The sequence below is a fragment of the Anser cygnoides genome, chromosome 23 (assembly GCF_040182565.1).
Source record: "Anser cygnoides isolate HZ-2024a breed goose chromosome 23, Taihu_goose_T2T_genome, whole genome shotgun sequence".
Classification (NCBI taxonomy): Eukaryota; Metazoa; Chordata; class Aves; order Anseriformes; family Anatidae; genus Anser; species Anser cygnoides.
The window spans coordinates 2,274,066-2,298,800 of record NC_089895.1 but is presented as its reverse complement, the minus strand read 5'-3'; the positions used below and the strand labels follow the sequence as shown (position 1 = coordinate 2,298,800).

Sequence of the window (24,735 nt, the reverse complement as noted above, 5' to 3'; positions counted from 1 at the left end):
CCAGGACTAGAAAAGTTGGATGACTTTTTAAGGTACCACTGACTGCCTCACAGGCCTCCAGCCCGAGATGTGGATCTGGTGAACAGAGACAGACGAGATTTAGAGAATCCACTCAGCATCAGAGCTTAATCACCCGTTTATTGTGCAACCAGCATCAACAACATTCTCCCCCAGTTCCTCTTAACACCGTTACAGACATGAACTCAAAGGATGTTTTCATTAACATGACTGCTGGTGTCCCAACACTGGGGTCTCTGTGCTCCCCAGCCAAAGGGTGTTAGTTCCTCGTTAATCAGCAAAAACGGGCACGTCAAACAGACTGGCGTCACAAGAGACTTGTTAAACTGCACTGCTCCGCGCTCACCTTACCACTCAGCACCTCTGCAGGAGGCTTTGAGGCTGCCACTATGTTATATATGACTATAAATATAGCAGGACACATCTGTGGCTGCAGAGGAGTATAATCTGAAGAGAAGCAAGGCTCACAAGAGTTTCCCTAAGAGAAGGCAGGCTGTATGTCCTTTTGTCAGTTCAGCTTTCTTCGTGTATTGCTTAAATCCGTGACGTTTCCGTGTGAAGAGCAGCTAGACCTTACCTCCTTCCGCACACGCCCTGTTCTGAAAAGGAACTCGCTTCACTCAACTCGTGACTTCAAAGTCAACTGTGAATTCCCAAATGGAAGCAAACCCAACCGCTTACCCCAGGACACCTGCACGTTCTGCAAACCCTCACTGAAGGAGTAATGAGGCAAGGACGCAGCCCCTAGCAGTGTACTAGTGCACTAACACTTGCTATAGATAACACTCGACCTCTTAAACACAGGCCTGCAGATTTTTCCCCTGAAGTACTACAGGATTCCACGCAGACAGAAAAGACAAATTCCTACGTGCTTTTAGAAGGTGCCATTTATCTCCTGCGCGGTCATGCCCCGCGTTGTACTCCTCACCCAGACCGGTTTCTCGAGGCCAGCAACAAGAAAATTGCTGCCCAGAGGTCTTCGTAGTCGAGGTTTGCGAAAAAGCACATCTTCATTTTGGTTTCCACCCGGCTTTTATCCACCAGTCCGTCCAGGAGCAAAGTGGCCGCGGACTGGCACAGAAGCCAGGCAACCATCTGGTCGGGTTTCAGGGTCTTGGATGCTAGAACACTTTCACCCCAGAGGCTTAAGTGAAGCACGTTAGCAGCAACTCTAGCAGACAGCCTCTGCAAAAGGAGTGAGAGGGAAAGTTAGCTCATCCAGCTGCGCTCAGGTTAAATCACGTCACATCTGCTGCGCCAGAAGTACCCCAGGCCTCCTCCGAGGCACTGCACGGTCCCCACAAACAAAAAAGCTCTTTGTGAGTATCATCATCAGGCAACTGCACGTAAACCCCAACTCAGGGGCCAGTCACTGACGCAAACATCTGCTGAAATCCCTGCAAAAACCTGCGTTAGTCTTCCATCGTCATCTAGGCGGCAACGGTACCTGGATTACAGATTGTTGCACCTGGAGCACTACAGAGCAGGATGACCTACGAACAATACTCCCAAATTAGACTTGTTCAAGGCAACAGAGCTCCTTACCTTGTTGGGATCCCTCTGAAGCAGCAGCTTTATCACCTGCCTCACCTCGGGGGGCACGCGATCGGGCAGGCTCGGCAGCTGATCCTCACGGTAACTTCTGCTTTCCAGGGTCGAGTCCCCGTGGCCATAGAAAGGATTTGCCAGGCCGAGGATTTCGTAGGCGATTGCTCCAACGGCCCAGGCGTCAGCTTTGCTGTAGTTGATCACCGTGCCTGGACCTGGTGACGCTGTGATCACCTGCGTGAGAAATCCATGGAGATGGGGAAGCCAGAATGAAGAGTTCTGAATAAATATTTTCTAGGGGCATGCCCTGGGCCTTCAGCGCTGCTCAGCCCGCCAGGACATTGGGAAGATTTTTGGCCATCGCATCCAGGCTTTAGCTGTTACCTCTGACCAGCGTTCACACCAGGGCCCTAGGGATGTTTCATGTGGGATTTAAGAGACAGGAGACGTGGATGATTTTGTTCAACAAATGCTCAGCACGGGGGGGGCGACCAGGATGTGCTTTATTAAGGCACAGGTGTTTAACAACAGCAGCACAAGGTAGAACATGCTGCTTTGCAGTCACGGCTCTCCAAGGGGAGAGAGGGATGAGAACACTGCTACAGCAACACGCTACAGGTAACGCGCTGCATGAGTGGGTAAGTCAATCAGCAAGAACAGCTACAAAATGCCCGACCTGATCGCAGCAGATTTCAGGACAGATCACAGAAGACCACGGAAGAATCTGAATTTGTTGAATTGGGGGGAAGGTTCCGGCACAAACAGCAGCGAAGTGCTGTGCACGCATCCCCTCCGCTATTCACTCCTCCTAGACCTAATCCCACCCTTTTCCACGTTCCGATCACAGCCTCCACAGCCTGCACCACGGCTGCTGCTGAAACTTTTACCCCCAGCAGCACAAGCCCGCAGCCAGCGAGGCCAACAGCTACCACAGGAGGATTTACCTCGGGTGCCATAAGACAGCCATTGCCACCCCGATCCACGTACGAGCTGGTGAAAGGCAGCCTCAGGCCGATGCTGTCGTCTGCCAGGCAGCAACCGAAGTCTGTGATCACCAGCCAGGGGCAGCCAGCTGCAAAGGACAGAGGGGCAGCAGGGTTAGCACTCGGCTCAGGAGTACCTGGCTGTAGGAAACAGCCCAGCACGTCAGCAGCAGGGACAGTCCTCAGGAACGGTCGCAACACCCCCGGGAATCAGCGTGACCACACGCTGTTCTCCTGCTTCTCCTCTGTATTATTAGGAGAAAAACTGGCTTTGCTGAAACAAAACTTGTTCTTCTGTTTCCCTGTCAGAGGACGTCATTTCTCTCCGCGGAGCGTGTGCCTGACAAAACGCTGCAGATTTCGTAACAAGGGCACGTAAAACTAGGAGCTGATAAATGACAGAGGAGTCTTTTCATTTTTCCACTTTTGTTTTTACCTATAGCAAAAGCTACAGACAAGGACACACACTGAACTCTAGCAAAAAAGGCTGGGGCTTAGTTAACAGCTTTTTGCATCGGCGAACAGCTCTTGTCCCGATGACAAGTCAAACGTTGCAAAGTAGAATCATTACTTCTCCAGACTCTGGTATGGAAAAATCAATGCTTTAATCATTCCTAACCACATTCAGCATAGCTCCAGAGAAGCTTTTCCTCCAAGAAAAGAAAGATGGCATTAGTATCGCTGAAAATCTTCCAGAGCTGCTGTACCAAGACCTTTAATTACACAGATCTGGCTGCCTGCTATTGTTTCCTGCCCATATGAATCTCAATCATGCGGAAAAAGAGCTCAGGTAATTAAAATCTCGGTTGAACTGGACGACAGGAGAACAAGATGATGAAAACGCTGCTTGTGGCTTTAACACTGCCAGTTCTCCTTCCTTCCAAGCGACATTTAATCAGCGCAGGGTGCAGCGCCACCGACCTGACTGCGAGGTGGGGATTTTAGAAGCGCTCTGCACTGCTCTGCTAGTGAGGAATGGCAGAGCCAAGAGCCCGCAGCCAAGGCACCTCCACCCCCATGAACGTGGTGGTAGCGAACATCTCTGTGCCGAGCCAACGTTCGCTTTGCTCGTGCAACGAGGGCTCGCTGCACCTCTCCCTCTGATTACAGCACAACAGCCGGTTAGAATCTGTTTTAATGACCCAAAACCTGAGGCACACGTGCAACAAATGGCTTCCACGCTGCTGCAGTGACAGCAAGCACAAAGCTAACAAGCAATCCAGAGATCCCTGAAAAGCTCTGATGCTCCTTTTATCCCTAAGGGTACGCCTGGGTTGGGACTTCCCCGAGTGCCTCCGCTGGCACCACATCTGCCTCTGCCTTCGTCATCGCTTAGACCCGGCGCTCTACGTACCCGAATCGAATTCCACCAGGATGTTGTCAGACTTGAGGTCTCTGTGCGCTACCCCGTGGCGAACAAGATGGTCCACGCCTTCCAACAGCTGTAAAATCATCATCGTGGAGAGACGAGCATCTGGACTGTTGTCCCTCAAATACTGGCGCAGGGTGCAGGGGTAACTGGTGAGAACGAGGAGAACACCCGCGTTAGCGGCCGGGAACCTTCCTGCTCCCAGTTCGGCCCCAGTGCTGGCTGCCTGGGGACCCGGCGCCCTGACGCACGCCACGCTCCTCCTGCACTCTGCGATGCCTTCTCGCCTCCTAGCCTCGATTTCACACCTCTCCCCTGCTCGCTGTTCTCAAAGCCTGTTTTACAACATCCACCACTGTGCAACTCTACAACTGCAATTAAAGCTCCTCTCAGACAGCACTGGGAGGGTCTCGGGGATCATTCTCACAGGTCCTTATGTACAGATTTTGTGCTGTGCGTGAGAGGGGGCAGATTAGTAACACAGGTTGTATGAGCATAGCAAGGAGATGCACAAGTCAGGAGAAAGAACTCACTCCTGAAACACAAAGAGGACAGAGTGCTTCTCCACCCGTGGGCAGAACACGAGTGGAAAATGCAAGGTGGGTTTGTGTCGATGCCACAGCCGTACCAGTGAAGGCAGAACCCAACCGAGACACCCTAACGAAGCACTAATGAATCTCATTGCTGATTCTGCTCTGTCTCCAGCTGGGGGCAAAGTTCAGGCTACAAAGGGCAGGAGAACAGGGACAAGCCCAGCATTTCTCACATCCATTTGGGGCAATAGCTCAAAAGGACAGCTTGCCTTGATGGTCCAACAAGAGCTAAAACCTCAAAGACCCGGAGCAGGCCTCGGGAAGCACGTTCCCAGGCGCGCACGGTGTTTCTGGCAGCAACCCAGCCCAAATCCTTACAAGGACCCCACCCAGCAGCAGCGTGCACAGGCTCACAAAGCCTGAGTCACGCGCCCAGCTTCTCCCCACCTACTTCTTCATCACCAAGAAGAGCGTGCGGCTGTGACCGATGCCTCTGGGATTCAGGCTCAGCGGAAGAACATCGGGATAGTCCGTGAAGGCTCCGGGCAGCAAAGGAACGGAGGACGTGAAGGCTCGGATCACCTGGATTATGTTTGGATGAGGCTGCAGCTTCTTCCTCCTGAGGACAGGTTTCCTGTGCAGAAGTGTGCGTACCAAGGAGTTACACATCTCCTCTTTGGCTGTCATTTACCACAGGTGCGTCTCTGTTACCTCCAAGATTATTTTTCATTACCCCCTCCACTAATTTTGGGACCCCGCTGCAGAACAGACGTGTTTGCCCACTGCTTTGCAAACCTCACTGCGGGGAGCAGCGGGGCTGCCAAGTGCAGGTCACAGGCCTGTGCACTGAGCCAGTGCTCAAATACCCACGTTCCTGGAAACCTCCGGGTTACAAAGAGCACCGACAGCAACCTCACCGCCCTCGTGGCCAAATTCCAAACCCCCCACCTCTGCCCAGCATTTTCCACGGTGCTGCAGAGCACCCACAGCTCGAGCAGACCGACCGCAGCGGTGGGCAGGTCCCAGCAGCTCCCGCAGAGTTTCAAGCACCCGTTTTTTTGTACCCTGGCAGCTCCCAGAGCAAACCAAGCTGTCATCCCCAGCGCAGAGCTGCTGCTGCGCCAGCAGAGGGTACCCGGGCTGATACTTCACCCGCGGCTGTCAGGAAGATCGTGCTGTAACTGGATTTCCCACACCACGAGGGAAGAACAGGATATACTGGTACTGCACCCGCGCTGCCAAGGGGGCTTTGCAGGAAAGGCTGACTGGCAACGGGCAGCCTTTCATTTTAGTCAGACCCTAGCCGCCTTTTCATACCACTGACAGAGGTGGGTTAGTCACAGGCCGCTTCTTGGATCAAAAAGGAGCTTCTGAGAAAGGAAAAATAAATAACAACTAAAAAAAACAGCTTTGCTAGGCAAAAAGAGGTGACATTCTCCCTAGCCATACCACCTCGGACCCTCTGTTCTGTGGCACAGGCGGGAGGAAGGCAGGTTGCCTCCACACATCTGCAGAACACATCTCTCCTCCCTCTCCCCCCCCCCGAATGTCAAACATCTCTTTGGCTTGCCTGTTGCGTCCTCAGGCTAGCGAGGCGCCAAGCAGCATTCATTATTCATTTGTATTGGCAGCTGAGGCCTATTTGAAATTTAAATCGGACAATCTGGACTGCAGACTCCATTGTTTCCGTTTGGAAAAAAAAAAAAAAAAGAGGCACATTTTTGAACAAAAAGATGGTTAAACTCAGGATAATTTAAAAGTTCCTGGGCAGTTTGCCACCTTTATGCTGTTTGCCCACCTCTCCCTCGGGTGGAGGAGGGGGAACGCAGTCGTTTTCCCTCTGCATTCTCACCACCGTTTATTTGTTTTGCCCATTTAGTGATCAGCAGTTTCTGCCTCCCTTCCCTGCACCCGTTTCAGAACCCAACCAGGGGCAGGCCCAGTTTCACCTCACTGGCCTTTTAACACAGTGCCAAATCAGTACGGAGTGTGGCTGCTCACTTCAGTAATTAAAAAGCAGAATTAAAAAGCTCCCCTGCCCCCCCTTTTTTTTTTTAAACAAAGTTAACACTTTCATTCGCAGATACCAAAAGGCTTTATGCATTTTACCCACAGGAAAACAAAGGCACAGGGCACAGAAGCGCCTGGCCACGGTCCCGTCAGAGCACTTCCAGGACCCAAAGCAGACCCCCGTATCCTTTCGAAACCCTTCTAGCCTAAGCCATCAACCCAGAGGCATTCCCTGAACGCCAGCAAGCCCGACACAGTACTGCTCCTCAAGGCAAACAAGGCCGTGTGAAATCACTGTTTGAACAGCAGCGCTGCTGTTCTGTTCCCTAACCGCGCTAGAGAAAAGCACACCAGAGAAAAATCTCCAGGACAGCCAGAAGCACGCTCCCGCCTGACGTTTGTCTGAGGCACTTGTGAAAGCATCGTCACGCAGACAAAAACATACGCGTGCACCAAATAACCCCAAGCCTTCGCATTAATTTATTCCCAAGAACTATTACGGAGACCTCTGGCTGCCTGCTCTGCGGTACCGACGTGCTGCAAAGGGAACTGACGGATGAAGACGGCTGAAATCAGCACGCGGAGTTCTGAGGCCTGCTGCCATTTCCACAGGCACCGTACCTGCGGCACGAGACAGCTCCGTATTCTCCGGCTAAGGCGGTCCGGGTGGCTGGAACGAGCTCGCGGCCCATAGCGTCCAGGATGGCTTCACTCGAAGAACCGGCCTGCAACAGCAACGTGACAGCACGCTGGGGGCAAAGCCTTAGCTCCCAAATCACCCAGCGCAAAGGGGGAGCAGATCGCCCAGGGCACTGCGTCTGAAGTTAAACTGTGGGCTAGAATGAAGGGACTCCCTTCCCTGCATTGAGAAAGAAGCCGGGGAAGGTAATTAAGGACTCGGAGAATTTACCGAGGGATGTGGCGAGGCCTTTACTTGCACAAGGAACTCCGTTCAGCTCTTTAAATGCACCCTCTAATTCAACCACAAAAAAAAAAAAAAAAAAAGCTCAAGGAACCTGTGCTTACGAAGCCCACGGGATTTCAGATGTTGGAAAACTCCTTGAGAATATCCCCTCGTCCCACCCAACGCCACAAACACCCTTCAGCGAGAGACACACACGCGTTTGTTTTACGTGGGGGTCGGTGGGGGCGAGGGCGTGGGTCACCAGAGGCACCCGGGCTGAGAAACCCTGCCACGGCTCCTGCCCGACCTCGCCACGGGGGACTGGCGAGTGCTGACCTCCCCACCTGCTCTGCGACAGAAAATCTATTTCTGTCCTGCCGCTGACGGGGCGGCAGATTCCCAGGGCACCGGTAGCAGTGTGTGTTTTTTTTCCAGTGCCTCCTGGTTCACGACAGCCAGCTTCCACGATGCATTTTCTGCCAGCAGCACCGCCTCCACGACCAACAGCTGCCCCAAGAGCAGCTCTCCAACACCACGGGGACCGAGTCCAGAGGAATAACAGCCGTTAATTACGTGCTCCGTGAGCATTCCCCAGCCACCCGCGCCACAGCACCAACAGCTTTGTTTTGACCCCTTCATCCCCAGTGACGTAACCGGAGCTTTCGAGGCTTAAGCGTTAAAACGTTTCCCCCAGGTGACAGGCGAGGAGATTAAGAACCGGCTCCTTACCGAGATGTTCCACATCATTTTGATGGCTAATGGGAAAGCCTCCTCCTGCTGGGGTTTGGCTGCGGGCTGCTCTCCGGCCGTACGATCCTGCTGCCCCTCTCCGGCGAGGCGGCTGCTCTGCGCGCTCCCCTGGCCGTCGGGAGGCAAGGGAATAGCTGCCTCGTAGACGGCCGCGCTGCAGCCCTTCCCGAGGGGCTGCCCGATGAGATATTCCTCCAGCCTGAAGCCTCGCCAGCGGAAAGAGCTCAGCGGATTTTTCGGTGCCTTGTTCTTCCTGACGAACACCGTCTGAAAGGAACAAAAAGGGCAACAGTTAACAAAAAAAAAAAATGTTTTTCAGAAGAGAGGCAGCACGAACCAGCACGGGGGGCGCAGAGAAGTACCCTTGGCGTTACAGCACAACGCAGGCATTTCGTGACACCTCATGCTCAGCCTGAGCGGGCTGGGACTCCCCGAGCCATCAGCCCAGCAGTGACGTGGTGGACCAGAGAAATGTCATCTCTGCCCTCAGGGCGAGGGGACCACGGGCTGACCTGCACCCGGCGGGTCACTGTAAATACAGGGAAAGCGTTTAGCAGGCAGCGTGGTTTTGTCTAAAACAAGTTACCCCTTAAAAAAACATTACCGAAGGGGTCCTTTCCTAGGTACAGGGGAAGAGGAACGGGAAGGAGGAGCCGCTCACGAGGCTGTAACATCAACAGTGTTTTCTGACGTCTCACTAAATGCTTCTAAAGTGAGGCCGGCTGTTATACGGCCCCCGAGCACCTCTGACACCTGCCTGGCCCTGCTGGGGAACGCGGGCAGGGGACGGGGCCGTGGAGGGGGGCAGCAACACCCAGCACGGGCTGGGGAGCCCGAAGCCCGGTGGGGGGCACCTCAGAGAAAATCAGCACCCATGGAAGAACGCGGGATCCAACCAAGGCCATGGGAAGGCCCCGAGTCTGCTTTTACCCCCTGGAAAACCCCAAAGCGCGCTGACAGCTGGCTGGACAGCACCAGCCCCCCCTACACACACACACACGGAGCCCACCGGGTCCTGGCCCCGAGCCCCTCAGGAGGCTCCCCAAAACCCTGAAGCCTCCAAGAGGGCCCCGAGGGCTCCCCCCAGCCCTGAGGGGCTCCTGGTGGTCGGGGGAGCCCTCAGAGCCCCAAGCCCCTCAGGAGGGCCTCAGGGGGCTCCCCACAACCCTGAAGCCTCCAGGAGGGCTCTAAGGGCTCCCCCCGACCCAAGGGGCTCTTGAGGGCCCTGGGGGGCTCCTGAGGGCTCCCCCCAGCACCAAGCCCCTCAGGAGGGCCTCGGGGGCTCCCCACAACCCTGAAGCCCCCAGGAGGGCTCCGAGGGCTCCCCCCGACCCCCAGCCCCTCCTAAGGGCCCTGAGGGGCTCCTGAGGGCCCCCCTCAGCCCCAAGCCCCTCAGGAGGGCCTCAGGGGGCTCTCTCCAACCCTGAAGCTTCCAGGAGGGCTCCGAGGGGCTCCTGAGGGCTCTGAGGGCTCCCCCCAGCCCCAAGCCCCTCAGGAGGGTCTCAGGGGGCTCCCCCCAACCTTGAAGCCCCAAGAGGGCTCCGAGGGCTCCCCCCCTGGCCCTGAGGGACTCCTGAGGGCTCCGAGGGCTCCCCCCAACCCCAAGCCCCTCAGGAGGGTCTCAGGGGGCTCCCCCCAGCCCCAAGCCCCTCCTGAGGGCCCCGAGGGCCCCCCCCGGCCCCGAGCCCCCCCCCCCCGTCCCACCTGGATGCTGCCGCAGGCCGCCTCAGCCCGGCGCCGCTCCTCCAGCCGCGGCTCGGCCAGCGCCAGCCCCAGCGCCAGGGCCAGGCAGGGCCCGCGGCGGCATCGCCGAGCCGCAGCCGCCAGCCCGGCCGCCGGGCGCCGGAGGAAGGAGGAGAGGGAGAGGGAGAGGGAGAGGAAGGCGGGGGGCGGCCGGGGGGGAGCCGAGGGGCCGGGGCCGGCCGGGGCCGGGGCCGGGGGCGGGCGGCGGGGGGCGGCGGCGGCGGCGCCGCGGGGCAGGAGGCGCAGGGCGCGGGCAAGGAGCAGCCGCAGCGCCATGGCCGGGCCGGGCCGGGAGGGGCGGGGACGGCCCCGGGAGGCGGGCGGGGCTGCGGGGGGGGGGCACGGGGCGGGGCTGCAGGGGGGGGCAAGGGGCGGGGCTGCGGGGGGGGCACGGGGTGGTGGTGCACGGGGTGGTGGTGCACGGGGTGGTATTGCACGGGGTGGCGGTGCACGGGGTGGTGGTGCAAGGGGTGGTGGTGCAAGGGGTGGTGGTGCACGGGGTGTTGGTGCACGGGGTGGTATTGCACGGGGTGGTGGTGCAAGGGGTGGTGGTGCTCAGGGTGGTAGTGCTCAGGGTGGTATTGCACGGGGTGTTGGTGCAAGGGGTGGTGGTGCACGGGGTGGTGGTGCACAGGGTGGTATTGCACGGGGTGGTGGTGCAAGGGGTGGTGGTGCTCAGGGTGGTAGTGCTCAGGGTGGTATTGCACGGGGTGTTGGTGCACGGGGTGGTGGTGCAAGGGGTGGTGGTGCACAGGGTGGTATTGCACGGGGTGGTGGTGCAAGGGGTGTTGGTGCAAGGGGTGTTGGTGCACGGGGTGGTGGTGCACGGGGTGTTGGTGCACGGGGTGGTATTGCACGGGGTGGTGGTGCACGGGGTGTTGGTGCACGGGGTGGTATTGCACGGGGTGTTGGTGCACGGGGTGGTGGTGCACGGGGTGGTGGTGCACGGGGTGGTATTGCACGGGGTGTTGGTGCACGGGGTGGTATTGCACGGGGTGTTGGTGCACGGGGTGTTGGTGCACAGGGTGGTATTGCACGGGGTGGTGGTGCACGGGGTGGTGCACAGGGCGGTGGTGCACAGGGCGGTGGTGCACGGGGTGGTGGTGCACGGGGTGGTATTGCACGGGGTGGTGGTGCACAGGGTGGTGGTGCTCAGGGTGGTGGTGCACGGGGTGGTGGTGCACGGTGCATTGGTGCACGGGGTGGTGGTACACGGGGTGGTGGTGCACGGGGCAGTGGTGCACAGGGTGGTGGTGCACGGTGCATTGGTGCACGGGGTGGTGGTGCACGGGGCAGTGGTGCACAGGGTGGTATTGCACGGTGCATTGCTGTATGGGGAGGTGGTGCGCGGTGCATTGGTGCACGGGGTGACAGCGCATCGTCTGTTGGTGCACGGTGCATGAGTGCATGGCGTGCTGGTGCACGGGGTGGCGGTGCACAGCGTGGTGGTGCACGGGGCAGTGGTGCACGGTGCACTGCCGCACGGGGTGGTATTGCACCGTGCATTGCTGCCTGGGGCAGCGGTGCACGGTGTGTTGGTGCACAGGGCGGTGGTGCAAGGTGCATTGCTGCGTGGGGTGATGGCGCAAGGTGCATTGCTACATGGGGTGGTGGTGCATGGTGCATTGCTGCATGGGATGATAGTGCAAGGTGCATTGCTGCATGGGGTGGTGGTGCATGGTGCATTGCTGCATGGGGTGATAGTGCAAGGTGCATTGCTGCACGGGGTGGTGGTGCATGGTGCATTGCTGCACGGGGCAGTAGTGCACGGGGTGTCAGTGCACAGTGCATTGCTGCACGGAGCAGTAGTACATGTTGCATCACTGCACAGGGCGTCAGTGCAAAGTGCATTGCTGCACAGGGCAGTAGTGCACAGTGTGTTGGTGCGCAGAGTAGTAGTGTATGGTGCATTGCTGCATGGGGCATCAGTGCACAGTGCTTTGCCACGTGGGGTGGCAGTGCATAGTGCATTACTACACAGTGCATTGCTGCGTGGCGTGTCGGTGCATGGTGCATTAGTGCATGGTGTGTTGGTGCACGGTGCATTACTACACAGTGCATTGCTGCATGGTGTGTCAGTGCATGGTGCATTAGTGCATGGTGTGATGGTACATGGTGCATTCCTACGCAGTGTGTTGGTGCACAGGACATTGCTACACGGTGCCTTGCTGTGCAGTGTATTGGTGCACGGTGCACTAGTGCACAGAGCATTAATGCACAGGGTGGTAGTGCCTAGTGCTTTAGTGCGTGGAACGTTGGTGCACTGTGCATTAGTGCACAGCATGTTGCTGCACGGTGTGTTGCTGCACGGTGCATTATTGCACATCGCGTTGGTGTGTGGTGCATTGGTGTGAGGTGCGTTGGTGCATGGTGCATTGCTGCACAGCATGTTGGTGCACTCTGGTGTGCAGTGCATTGCTGCATGGTGTGTTGGTGCATAGATGCACGTCTCGGTGGTGCAGTGTGGTCGGTGCGTTGCTGCACTGGCTGCCGTACAGCTGTGGTCGCTTTAGGTCAGCTGCCCTGCTGATGTCCCCTCCCCATCACTCGCCCACCCACAGCCTGCTGGCTCTGGGGGGCTTGGAGGGCGTCCTGGTGCTGTGCCAGCACCGCTCAGCAGCAGGCACAACGCTGGCGTGACCCCAGTGCTGCTCTAGCTACAGGTGCACAGCACAGCACTGCACGGGCTGCTGCAGGGAAAGTGAACTGCTTCCCAGCCAGACCCAGCACAACGGTGCACAGTGCACGGGTGCACAATGCGTTGATGCACAGTGTGCTGGTGCTCGGTGTGCTGGTGCTCGGTGTGCAGCGCACAGTGAACGGTGCAAAGTGCGCGGTGCATCGGTGCCCTGTGCGTCGGCACGCAGGGCATAGGGCACTGGTGCACAGAGCACAGCCAGGCTCGTTAAAGTAACACGCTTTTTTTTTTTCATTCTGCATAATTTAATTGCGTCATTAATCAGCAGGCTCCCCCAGAACTCCTTCTTTGTCACCACTAAGAGAAGAAAAGCAAGCACAAACATGCTGGAGAGAAGCAGGCAGGAGGAGAGGCTTAGGGCAGTGACACCGGTGACAACTCATCGCACCATCAGAGCTGCCCCTGCGCCAAGCGGCGTGTTGCTGACCTTGGGGACCGGCAGCAGCTTTTTGCTTCCTGTTCTAATTTAGAGCTGAAATTGCTGCATTTCGTCCCCGGTTTTGCATCCTTCTGGCTTCGTACGCCTGATGGATCCAAATGATTTCCGTCAGCCCAATGGCCCCACGCTTGAGCCGTGCACCAAATCCTCCTCCTTTTTGTGGAGCTGCTCGGTGTGCACCTCCCGTGAGGTTTTTTTTCCAAAAAAAAAAAATCAGGGAATTTCTACCATTTGATTTGGCCTTTCTGTGCACCCCAGGGCAAGGCGGGGCCTGCACCCCGCCTGCGAATCAGCACTGAATCAAGAGGGAGCGACAGAAGAGCTTCGGACGTAACACCAGGAAAGCATTTTGCATCACGTCGTCCCAGGGGAGCCACATGCGTGCTGGGAAAACTGGGGAGCAACCTGCCCTGTTCCCCCCTTCCCTTGGTGCTGGAAGGGAAAAACGCAGGCTCACGCCTTCTTCAGGTCCTCGGGGCCGAAGGAGAGGGGCAGGAGCTCGTCCAGCTTCTTGACGATGTAGGTGCCGTCGGGTTTGGTCAGGTAGACGTCCCAGTCCTTGCCGAACTGCGGGAGGAGAGTGGGGGGGGAGAGGTGCCCGATGCCAAAGCTGCACCCCCCCAGGGGATGTGCTCGAGTGGCCCCGATAATCCTCCCGCAGCAGGGTCAGGGGGCAGTGCCCCCGACTGCGCCCGTGTCTGTTTTGGGGCAGCTTCTCCGCATCCCCCCCCCAGCCCCAGGGGGGTGTTTGGGGCTCAGAGCCTGCATTTCACCCCCACGCCCCAAGGCTGGTGCCCCAAAAACCCATTCAACGCCAAGCACCCGCAGGGAGGTGAGAGTGGGATGGGGACTCTGCTTTTGTAGGAAAAGCCCCGTTTTTGGGTTCGGTGGGGCCAGGGCAGCTGTGCCCCCCGCTTACAGCCCCAGGTGGTATTGGGGAGGGGACACACACGACCTGTGGGGTCCCCGCACGGCGGTGGCACACTCACCTCTCTCATCACCTGTCTGCAGGCGCCGCAGGGCACGATGAATTCGGTCCCCATGTCGCTGCCGGGAAAAGAATGGGCACAGGGCTCATGGTCGGCATGGGGCGGGGGGGGGGAAGCGCGGGGCTGCTGCTCGCCCCTCACCGCGGCCCGGCACGGCCTCACCTGGCGATGGCCATGGCCCTGAAGCGAGTGTGCCCCTCCGAGATGGCTTTCTGGATGGCCGTGCGCTCGGCGCACACCCCCAGGCTGTAGCAGGCGTTCTCCACGTTGCACCCTGCGGGGAGGCACCGGCACCGCTCACCCCCGTGGCTCGGGGACACTCCCGTGGCTCGGGGACACCCCCACGGCTCGGGGACACCCCCACGGCTCGGGGGCGCCTCCCCAGCTCGGGGACACCCCCTCGAGATTCATTTTTTTTTTTTAATTTTAAAGGTGGGGGCACACAAAAAGGTGCCATTTCCCTGCCTTCCCATGCGTCCCGCCCCGTCCTGGCCTCCAGCCAACGCATTCCTCATTCCCCTTCCTTTATATTTCCCTTTTTTTTTTTCCCCCCCACCCACCGCGCTCTTCACCTCTTCCACCTGCCGGGACGTGGAACGACGCCCGCCACCGGGACGGGAAAGAGACGGGGCACCCCAAACCCCAACCCAACCCCAAAAACCCAACCGAAAGGAGCGCCGTGCGGCGGTGCCTTACCGGAAAAGATCTCCCCGCCGGCGGTGAGCAGCGCGGCGCCCACGGGGAAGCGGCTGTAGGGGCAGTAGGCGCAGGCCTTGGCCTCCCGGCAGCGGCGCAGCAGCAGCTGCAGGCGCTCGCCCTGGGGCCGCACGCTGCCCTCCATGCCTGCGCCGCACGCCCTGGTTAAAGATTTCCCGGGAGGCGGCACGGGGTGCCCTGCCCCGACGGGATAACGCCCCGCACGCGCCCGGCCCGCGTCCCGCAGCATCCCCGCTCCCGAGGCACTGGGGGCCCGCAGCCCTCTCTTTGCCCGTTTTCTCATTTCTGCCTCTTTTTCTATGTGTTTGGTTTGTTTTTTTTTTTTACCTTCTTCCCGCCGAGCAATTTCCCACCGCCGCCTTCTTTTCCTTCCTCCCCGGCAGGAATCCGGTCACGGGAGACCATGGGGGACGTCCTGCGAAGCTCTCCTGCGGTGTAAAGAAAGAAAAAATTGGCTGCAAATGGAAACGTCACGTCCGTCCCCCCCTTGTCCCCCCCATTTTCCCCCTGTCTTTTAATTAACACCTGACGTGCAGAAGGAAGGGGCACAAGTGCCATCGAGTGGCTCGTCAGGGTGCCCTTGTGGCATCCCTTGGGATCCCCAAACCCAAATTTGCTGCCGGGTGCCGGGACCACCCTTATACCAGAGCCTTCACGGGAATAAGCCCCGACCCCGCCGTGGGGGGGCCATGAGCAAATTGCTCTTTAATTACAGATATCTCCTTTTTTTCCCATACTGGAGGAGTCAAATTCCCGGTTTTCCACCTCCGAGGGTGGGCGTCGGGGCTCCTGCTGATTTATGGCGGGGTGTGGGGGGGCTCGGTTTGCTGGATTTTGGGGGCATTTTGGCCTTATTTAGCGTTTCTGACTCGTTTTGCCGGGGCTGAAACACCGTGCTCAAATTCCCTGCAGGTTCTGATGCGGGAGAAAAAAACCGAGATCGGAGCAGAGGGTGGCAGGAGCATCGTGAGCCGCAAGGAAACCCAAGCTAAGAAACCCCCCACGTTCCTGACCCATCTCTCCTCTCTGAAGCCAAAAAGGGGGCTTTTTAGCTCTTTCTCCCCAAAAGGAGCAACGCCTAATTGCAACATTTGCCGTTCAAAGCGCTGCACAAACCGCGGGGGCTCGTGTGAGGGTCGCCCATCCTTCCGCAAAGCCGCCAGCGGGAGATTGTGGCGGTGGGAAGGAGACCAAAAAATGGATGTGCGAGCCTGATGTCCCTGCCAGGAAGCAAAAATCCCCAAGCCTGCCGAACACATCTTTTAACCCGGAGTTACGCACGCAACAAGCTGAAAATATCGTGATTTGGACACCCATGGGGGGGAAAAAAAAACAAAAAAAAACCAACCAAACACAAACAAACCCAGCACAGCTGGGTCCCCTCGAGAGGCACCGAGGACGTCGCCTCCTTCCCTCTGCCCGAGCTGTGCAAAAAAGGGAGATCTGGGGGAGAAAACGCCAAGCCGGCGTGTTCCAGGCCGCCAGCCAAAGGCAGGCTTAAAATAGACGCTTTCATCTCCTCCGCCCGTCTGCCTCCCCGGCGCTCCCGGCCCCGCTGCTGCAGAGCCTCCCCGCTGCCTCCCGCCGATAACACCCGAATTTTTCCCCCTTTTCCGGTGGTCCTGAGGGGGTCTCGTCCCCGCGAGTGGCCGAGCCCTGCTTCCCATGCCCGATTCCCCTGGACATGGGGAAAATCAGAAACCCGCCCCTTCCGTGGGCTGCGCCGCGGCGCTTGTTCACTCTGAAGCCTAATGATGGCACTTGGCTATTCGCAGAGCCGGTCGGTCGAGGCGCTGAGCAGCCAGACGCTTGGTTCCTCCTCTGCTCCATGGCTTGGCCCCAAGGCATTTGCCCCATTATATGCGGTGTGGGGGGGCACTGGGGTCCCCAAAAATCAAAAATTCCCCAGATCAAAGGCAAACCAACAGCAGCTTGCGGAGGCAGCGTGGGAGCAGCACGGGGAGGGGAAACCTGCTTCCTAGATAATATAGGATTATATATTCTTGTTTCTTTTAGCAGTTTGCTAATTACCCTGTCCTCAACAGCACCCTTACGCTGGGAGCAAAGTGCACGCACCGACCTGCAGCCCTGGCTTCTGAAACAAAAAAAAATTAAAAAAAAATGACACAAAGTCATGCATTTTTGATTATTTTGGCTGCAAAACCTCCGAGGCTTCCACGGCCGCGGGGCTGGCGCTGCCTGCGAGGCAGCTATTTTAAGGCTGCTTTCCTCTCAAACCGCAGGAAAGCTGCAAAGCTGCTGGGAAATGGCTTCCCTGGGCGGTGGAAGCGGGCAAAAAAGGGAGGTGCGTGCTGCTGTTTTCCCCCTTTTCCTCCCCGTTTTTGCTCCCAAGGTGGGCAGAGGGCTTTTGGGGGGTCCCCCAGCCCTGGGGTTCTCCCCGCTGCACCCCCACCAGGAGCCCCACGGGGTCAAAATCGGACCGAAGGCACAGCACAAAGTGCGAGAGCTGAATCCCCAAACCCCTCAAACCCTACCGCAAAGACAAAACGCCCCCAAAACGCCTCCCCCGACCCCCCCTTTTCGCCACCCCACAGACAGAAGTTTTCCCCAGGCCTCCGCTGGAAGGAAGAGCAACAGGTGGAAAGCCCAAATCTCCACCCAGGAGCGGCAGCAACGAGGCTGGGCTGGCTTTCCGGGAAAAAATGGGGAGGGGGAAAAAAAAAAAGGGGGGGGTGCAGGCAAAAAATGCCTACATGCTTCCTGCAAACGGCCCTGCTGTGACCGCGGCGCTGCGTGGCCGTGTCACCCGGGGGTGGCCGTGTCCCCCGCACCACCGCCTTCATCCGGCACCCACTCCTCTCTAAACATTCAGATTTGTTTAAAAAAAAAAAAAAAGACAACAACAAAAAAAAACACACTTTTTCCCCGTGACGGGCTCAGGAGCCGTGCCCAAAGCTCCTCAAAATCATTCCCATGGCTTCTGCCTCCATTTCCCCCCCCCCTTTGTGGGGGGCATCCCTGCGGGGCTGCAGCCGGCACGGCTCGGGGGTCCGTCTCGAGCCGGGGGGTGGGCTGCGTTCCATCCGTATTTGTGTCGATCTCTAAGAGAAATCTCCATATTTTTTTTTCCCCCCTGCCTCTCCACGGTTTTGGCAGGGGGTGCGCGCCGCGGCTCTCCCCGCGCGATGCGGCGTCGCGGGGAGGTGGAGCAGCCCACGGAGAGCTGCGTCCCTGCAGCCACCGCTCTCCGCTCTCTCGCAGCGCCTGCTCGCTCCCGGCTCCTCCGAGGGATCCCGCTGGGGGTAAAAAGGGGCAGCCGGTGTTGGGGGGGGGGACATCCCCGAGCCAACCTGACGGGGTCGGGGGCCCCTCCGTTTGCCGGCGAGGCGATTAGCAGCCGGAGGCGACGGCGGGGGGAGCGGTGGGGATGCTGCCCTGGCGCCGGAGCAAGTTCGTGCTGGTGGAAAATGAACGTAAGTGCAAAGGGAAGAGCCTGGGCCCCGGGCTGGGCTACGCCTCGCTGCTGGCCAGCTTCTTGCGCTCCTGCCCGGACCTGCTGCCCGAGTGCCCGCTGGAGCGCCTGGGCAGCGTTTTCGGCGGCCGGCGGCAGAAAGTGGAGCTGAACAAGGAGGACCCGACGTACACGGTGCAGTACCTGGGCAACGCCGTCACGCTGCACGCCAAGGGCGAGGGCTGCACGGAGGAGGCGGTGGGCAAGATCTGGGCCAAGAGCGAAGCCGGGGCCGGGGGGGCCAAGATGAAGCTGACGCTGGGGCCCCACGGCATCCGCATGGCGCCCGGCGAGAAGGGGGCCCGCCGGCCGGGCCACGCGTACCTGCTGCACCGCATCACCTACTGCGCGGCCGACCGGCGGCACCCCAAGGTGTTCGCGTGGGTCTACCGGCACCAGGTGAAGAACAAGGCGGTGGTGCTGCGCTGCCACGCCGTCCTCGTCCCCAAAGCCGCCACGGCGCGCGCCATGGCCCTGCTCCTCTTCCAGACCTCCGCCTCCGCCTTCAACGAGTTCAAGCGGCTCAAGAGGCAGAACGACGTCCGCCACGTCCAGCAGCAGCTCCTGGGCGAAGCCATCGTCCCCCTGGTGCCCCTGCGCAAGCTGCTCAACGCCAAGTGCCCCTACCGGCCGCCGGCCGAGCGGGCCCGCTGCGCCCCGCGCCTCAGCTCCATCTTGGAGGAGGACGAGGAGGAAGCCATGGGCACCGGCTGCGGGCCGAGGGGCGACGGAGGCCTCGGCGAGCGAGCCGCCGTGCTGCGGCTGGCCAGGGAGATGCGGGGGTGCAGCCTGCGTGGCCCTCGCCCCCCCTTGTGCTGAGCAAAGCCCCCCCCGAAACTCCCCCCCCCAGGACAAGGAGCCCATCGGCACCGCCATTTGGTGGACGTTGAGAGGGCCCCAAAGGGGCCTCGGGGACACTGGACGAGAGGGTTTGCTGGCAAACGTGGCACTGGGAAAAAGGGGGGGGGGCGCTGCCACCCCAGGACCCCCCCTCCGACCCGTGGAGGCCGAAATAAAGTGGAAATAAAGCGCGTTTGCTGCGTGTGACGGCGCCTTGTCTCTCGCCAGCCTGGGGAACGGGGCAGGAAGAGTTAAAAGCGCAGCGCCCAGCCGGGACGGTTTGTCGGGGTTTATTTGGATTTAACCCATTTTTATGTTATTTTTTTTCACCTTTCCCAGGGTAAAATTTCCACTCCGGGGGGAGGCGGGGGGGCTGTGGGGTCCCGGGCGCTTTTCCTGTGCGCGATGCTCTGTGTAGCCATGGCAACTCGGGGCTTTAAATATGGGGCCCTGCGCAGCCCCGAGGCCCTAAATACGGTGGTTTTTACCCAAAATTATTGTTTTTCACCCAGTTACTGCTCCCCCCACCCTGGCAGGAGCAGCAGTGAGGGTGGGAGGGTGCAGGGATGTGGGGAAATGGGTCTGGGGGCTGCGTTGTGGGGGGAACTATGGGGGGCTGTTGCCCCACACCGTGGGGATGGGGTTTGGGCAGGTTCCCCCCCCCCAAAAAAACCCAACACCTGGGGGAGAAGGGGTTTTGGCCTGGTCCCCCCCCAGCCTTTGGAGGGCCTGGCATTTGGCTGCCCCCTCCACAGGGTCTTGTGGGGCTTGGATTTGGGCTAATCCCTACCAAAAATAAAGCAATGTGGGGCTGAGGCGAGGCTGTCCCCCTCCAAAATCCTGGCGGATTTGGGCTGCCCCACTCAAAGGGCTTGTGGGGATGAGGTTTGGATTAATCCCCCCCGCCCTCAAAAAAAGCATCGTGGGGCTGGGCTTTCAGTTAACCCCCCTAAAAAAGGGCTATGGGACTGGGGTTTGGGTTAATCCCTATCCAATAAATTCAGTGAGGCTGTGATTTTGGCTAATTCCCCCCCCAAAAAACCCTGTGAGGCTGGGATTTAGGCTAAACTCCCCCCAAGTACTGTGAGGATGGGATTTAGGCTAATCCCACCCCCCAAAAAAAGTGTTATGAGGGTGGAATTTGGGCCAATCCCCCCCGAAAACCCCGTGAGGCTGGGATTTAGACTAATCCTTCCCCAAAACAGTGCAGTATGGCTGGGATTTGGCCTCATCCCCACCCCAAAAAAAGCGCTGTGAGATTGCGATTTGGGCTAATTCTCCCCCCCTCCCAAAAAAAAAGTGCAGTGGGGCTGGGATTTGGGCTAATCCCCCCAAAAAAGTGCAGTGGGGCTGGTATATGGGCTAATCCCCCCAAAAAGTCCTGTGAGGCTGGGATTTAGCCTCAAAAATCCCCAAATTCTGGGGGTGGGAGGCTTGAATTTGGGCTAATCTTCTCCCCCCAAAAAGTGCAGTGGGTCTGGGATTTGGCCTAATCCCCCCAAAAGCCCTGTGAGGCTGGGATTTAGCCTCAAAAAAAAAAAAAAAAAAAAAACAAAACAACAACAACAAAAAAAAAAACAAAAAACAAAAAACAAAATTCTGAGGGTGAGAGGCCTGGATTTGGGCTAATCTTCCCCCAAAAAGTGCAGCGGGGCTGGGATTTGGGCTATTATCTCCCCCCCAAAAAAGTGTTGTGGGTCTGGGTTTTGAGCTAATCGTCCACAGAAGCCCTGTGAGGCTGGGGTTTAGCCTCAAAAATCCCCAAATCCCAAAAATCTGGGGGTGGGAGGCTTGGATTTGGGCTAATCTTCCCACCAAAAGTGCAGTGGGGCTGGGATTTGGGCTTATCCCCCTTCAAAACCCTGCGGGTGCGAGGCTGAGATTGGTGCTAATCCTCTCCTAAAACCAAAAAAAAACCAAAACCAACCAAACAAAAAAAGGGGGGGCTCAGTACTGGGGTCCCCCCCCCCCCCCCCTTGGAGGACCGCGCCCCCTCCCCTCTCCCCCTCGGAGGACCGCGCTCTCTATGGTCGCTTTCTAGAGCGTCCAGGCCGCGTGACGCCATCGGGCCGCGCCGCGCCGGTTGCCATGGTGACGGCGGCCATGGAGGGCGGCGGAGGCGGCGGGCGGCCCTCGGCCCTGCAGGCCGCGCTGCTGGCGGCCAGCGCCGCCCTCACGGCGCTGCTGTGCTCCGCGTACCGCCGCAAGGCCCGGCTGGCCCGCGGCCTGCAGGTGCGTGCCGGGAGCCCCCGGGGCCGAACGCGAAGCCCCGAGCCCCGAACACCGGGCCCGGGCCTAGGCCGCGGCCTAGCTCCTCCGCCGCCGCTAGGCCCCCGCCGCCGTCTTCTTCTCCTCCTCCTCTTCCTCCTCCCGTCCCGCAGGGCGCCAGGAGGCTGCGGCTGGACGGGGAGCTGCGGGCCGTGCTGCTGGAGGCGCCGGGGCGCTGCGTGCCCTATGCGGTCATCGAAGGTAGGAGAGGGGCTGGGGGGGGGCGGCTGCTGACCCCCCCCCCCCCACACACCCCCTTCAGCCCGTGTATTTCACCAAAAAAACCACTTTTTTTCCTAAAAATCCCAGCCCTATACACACCTCGTGGCTGTCAGGCGGTGCCTCGCAGCGTGAGGGCTTGGTGCCCCAACCCTCCTTGGTGTCCGTGCCCCCCCCCCCCGTATGAGGATGACCCCCCCCCGTATGAGGATGACCCCCCCCCGTTACCCCTCCCCAGCCCATGAGTTTCACCAAAATCCCCTCTTTTTTCCTAAAAACCCCAACCCTTCACATACCTTGCGGCTGTTAGGCGGTGCCTCATAGTGTGAGGGTTTGGTGTTCTGGCCCCCCTTGGTGTCTGTGCACCCCCAATGTATGAGGACCGCCCCTCCCCCCCCCGTTACCCCTTCCCAGCTCAAGCGTTTCACCAAAAACCCCCCTTTATGCCAAAAAATCCCAACCCTGCGGCTGTCAGGTGGTGCCTTGCAGTGTGAGCACTTGGTGCCCTGGCCCCCCTTGGTGTCCGCACCCCCCTCCCTGTACGAGAATGACCCATCCCATGCATTTCACCAAAAAAAACCCACTTTTTTCCTAATAATCCCAACCCCACACGCACCTCATGGCTGTCAGGCAGTGCCTCACAGCGTGAGGGCTTGGTGCCCCGGCTCCCCTTGGTGTCTGTGCACCCCACCTGTATGAGGACGACCCCCCCTCCCCCATTACCCCTCCCCAGCCCACGCCTTTCACCAAAAACCCCTCTTCTTTCCTAAAAACCCCAACCCCGTGGCCGTCATGCACCGCCTCGCAGCCTGAGGGCTTGGTGCCCCGGCCCCCCTCGGTGCTCGTGCCCCCCACGGTGTGCGAGGATGGCCCCCTGTGAGCGCTGGCTGTGTTGCAGGCGTGGTGCGCTCCGTGAAGGACACTCTGAGCAGCCAGTTCGTGGAGGACTGCAAGGGCGTGGTGCAGAGGCTGACGCTGCAGGAGCACAAGATGGTGTGGAACCGAACCACCCACCTCTGGTACGTCTCCCTCCCGCGCCCCCGGGAGGGGAGCGCCTCGGGCAGCCCCGCGCAGGGACCGCATCCGCTGCCGCCCCCGGCCTCTCGTTGCGCCCGAGCAGCCTCAGCTCATCAGATGACGCGTTAAATTCCCGCGCGGCGGGCGGTGCTGCTCGCCGCGCCGCGGCTCGTCGCAGCTGCAGAGGTGACGGGGGGGGGTTTAGGGGGTTTAGCTGTCCCCGAGCGCCTTCTCCGTGATGCTGGAAGCGCTGAGGGAAGGGAGGAGGGTGACGCCACGAGGTGCAGGCACCCTGCGGCGTGGCAAAGCTTGCTCCGTGCTGCTGTTGGCACTGCCAGCCCAACCGCGGCGCGTTTCCCCGCTGCTCCGGCGCCTGGGGAAGCGCCGACGCTCGCTTTGTCCCCCAGGAACGACTACGAGAAGGTGATCCACCAGCGCACCAACACGGCCCCCTTTGAGCTGGCCCCTCCGGAGGACGGCGCTGGCGTCGCCGTGAGGGTGATGAAGCCGCTGGACGCCGCCGAGCTCAGCCTGGAGACGGTGTACGAGAAGTTCCACCCCTCGGTGCAGTCCTTCACCGACGTCCTCGGCCACTACATCAGCGGCGAGCGCCCCAAGGGCATCCAGGAGACGGAGCAGATGCTGAAGGTGGGAACGGTGCTGACGGGCGTGGGGGAGCTGGTGCTGGACAGCAACACCATCAGGCTGCAGCCGCCCAAGCAGGGCCTGCGGTACTACCTGAGCAGCGCGGACTTCGACGCCTTGCTGCAGAAGCAGCAGGCCAGCGTCAGGCTCTGGAAGGTCCTCGCCGTCCTCTCCGGCTTCGCCACCTGCGCCGTCCTCTTCTTCCTCCTGCGGAAGCAGTACCGGCACCGCCGCGAGAGGCAGCGCCTCGAGCAGCTGCAGGAGGAGTTCAGGCGAGCCCAGGAGCAGCGGCTGGCGCGCCAAGAGGGCGCGGAGGCGCCGAAAAACGCCTGCGTGATCTGCCTGAGCAACGCCAAGGCCTGCGTCTTCCTGGAGTGCGGCCACGTCTGCTCCTGCAGCGAGTGCTACCGCGCCCTGCAGGACCCCAAGGCCTGCCCCATTTGCAGGCAGCCCATCGCCAGGGTGGTGCCCCTCTACAACAGCTAAACCCCCGCGCCCGGCGGGGGGGCTTTGGGGCGTTAAAGCTCCCTCTCCAGAGGGGATTTTCTCGCTGGTCCTGCTTCGGCTGACACGTCTCGCTGCTTGGGCAGGCAGTTTGTGTGTGTGGGGTTTGTTTTTTTGTTTGTTTTGCTGGGAAGAGAATTGAAAATGCTGGGGGAGGGGAGGGGGCTGGAGCGGAGCGGGGCGCTTCGGCTGCGTACGGAGGAAGGTTTGCGTGGAGGCACGACGCCAGCTCGCTGCTGAGGTACCCGGAGCGGGAACACTCGGTGACAAAAAGCGGCGAGGGGGCTGCTGGGAGGCTGCGGCACGCGGGCAGCGCCGCCACCTAGCAGCAGCTCCCCCGCCCCCTGAGCGGGACGGTCTCCTACGGAGCTTCGGCGGGGTTTTGCGTGAACGCCGATGTTTTTGCGGCGGGAGGGGAGCGGCGGTTCCCTCTCCTGCCACGTGCGGCCGGGGGCCGTTGGTTCCTCACCGCGCCGGGACAGGAGAACGAGGAAGTGAAAACGCGGTTTCCGCGGCCAGGCTTGAGCTGGGAGCCGGGACGGGCTGTAAAATAATAAAAGTGGCTGCGAGGTGGGTTTGGCTCGGCTCATTACCTCCCCGTGGCCCTGACAGCGCCGCCTCCGGCTCTCCCCACCCCGGGAGGATGAGGGGAACCCCCCCCGGGGCTTGGGGCACGGAGCAGCGGCCGAGGAGCGCCCGCGGTACTTTGCCCTCTGGTTCCGGCCTGCCCGCACCCTGCTCTGGGGCACGTTCCCAGAGAAACGCCTTTCTGCCAGCTGCCGGGAGAATTTGTGAGCAGCGGGCGGGGGTTTGTCGGGCGTTAACCAGCTGAAACGCCCCCGCGGCCGGCTCGCTTGGCCCGGTTCTGCCGGGAGAAACCCCCCAAAAAAACCCAAACCCTCCGGCAGCCGGCAAAGCGGAGGCTGAACCCAGCGCCGGGAAGGGCCGCGTCCAGCCGGGCTGTAGGTGGCAGTGCCCGCCTGCTGCGGCAGGGGGAGGCGGGGAAAAAGCAGAAGCAGCAGCAGCAGCCCCCGCGGGGCTGGCTCCCTCCTGCCCCCTCCTCGCCCTT

At 59.9% G+C, this 24,735-nt stretch overlaps 4 protein-coding genes across 7 annotated transcripts; 2 read left to right on the top strand and 2 right to left on the bottom strand.

Annotated features, from left to right (window-relative positions):
* Window positions 1-118: 118 nt before the first annotated feature.
* Window positions 119-10,149, bottom strand: PINK1 (PTEN induced kinase 1). Its single transcript, XM_066982278.1, has 8 exons — window positions 9,820-10,149; window positions 8,095-8,382; window positions 7,083-7,186; window positions 4,903-5,085; window positions 3,904-4,067; window positions 2,511-2,638; window positions 1,564-1,800; window positions 119-1,203 (listed from the first exon to the last, which is right to left on the bottom strand). Exons 1-8 carry the CDS (start codon window positions 10,132-10,134, stop codon window positions 943-945), a joined length of 1,680 nt encoding a protein of 559 aa, XP_066838379.1. The 5' UTR covers window positions 10,135-10,149; the 3' UTR covers window positions 119-942.
* A 3,050-nt stretch (window positions 10,150-13,199) lies between these two features.
* CDA (cytidine deaminase) lies at window positions 13,200-16,664 on the bottom strand. Of its 4 annotated transcripts, none has more exons than XM_048067650.2 (6): window positions 16,065-16,664; window positions 15,029-15,129; window positions 14,681-14,733; window positions 14,147-14,258; window positions 13,985-14,042; window positions 13,200-13,562 (listed from the first exon to the last, which is right to left on the bottom strand). In XM_048067650.2, the coding sequence occupies exons 1-6, from the start codon at window positions 16,215-16,217 to the stop codon at window positions 13,449-13,451; spliced, it is 591 nt and encodes a 196-aa protein (XP_047923607.2). In that variant the 5' UTR covers window positions 16,218-16,664; the 3' UTR covers window positions 13,200-13,448. The 4 variants fall into 4 exon arrangements, with proteins under 4 accessions (XP_047923607.2, XP_066838164.1, XP_047923611.1 ...); XM_066982063.1 differs by lacking the exon at window positions 16,065-16,664 and adding an exon at window positions 15,227-15,274; XM_048067654.2 differs by lacking the exon at window positions 16,065-16,664 and having other exon boundaries at window positions 14,681-14,827.
* A 1,213-nt stretch (window positions 16,665-17,877) lies between these two features.
* FAM43B (family with sequence similarity 43 member B) lies at window positions 17,878-19,206 on the top strand. The gene has a single exon (XM_048067655.2). It carries the CDS (start codon window positions 18,090-18,092, stop codon window positions 18,990-18,992), a length of 903 nt encoding a protein of 300 aa, XP_047923612.2. The 5' UTR covers window positions 17,878-18,089; the 3' UTR covers window positions 18,993-19,206.
* Window positions 19,207-21,086: 1,880 nt separating this feature from the next.
* MUL1 (mitochondrial E3 ubiquitin protein ligase 1) lies at window positions 21,087-24,239 on the top strand. The gene is made up of 4 exons (XM_048067649.2): window positions 21,087-21,245; window positions 21,395-21,482; window positions 22,399-22,519; window positions 22,925-24,239. The coding sequence occupies exons 1-4, from the start codon at window positions 21,102-21,104 to the stop codon at window positions 23,646-23,648; spliced, it is 1,077 nt and encodes a 358-aa protein (XP_047923606.2). The 5' UTR covers window positions 21,087-21,101; the 3' UTR covers window positions 23,649-24,239.
* Window positions 24,240-24,735: the final 496 nt, after the last annotated feature.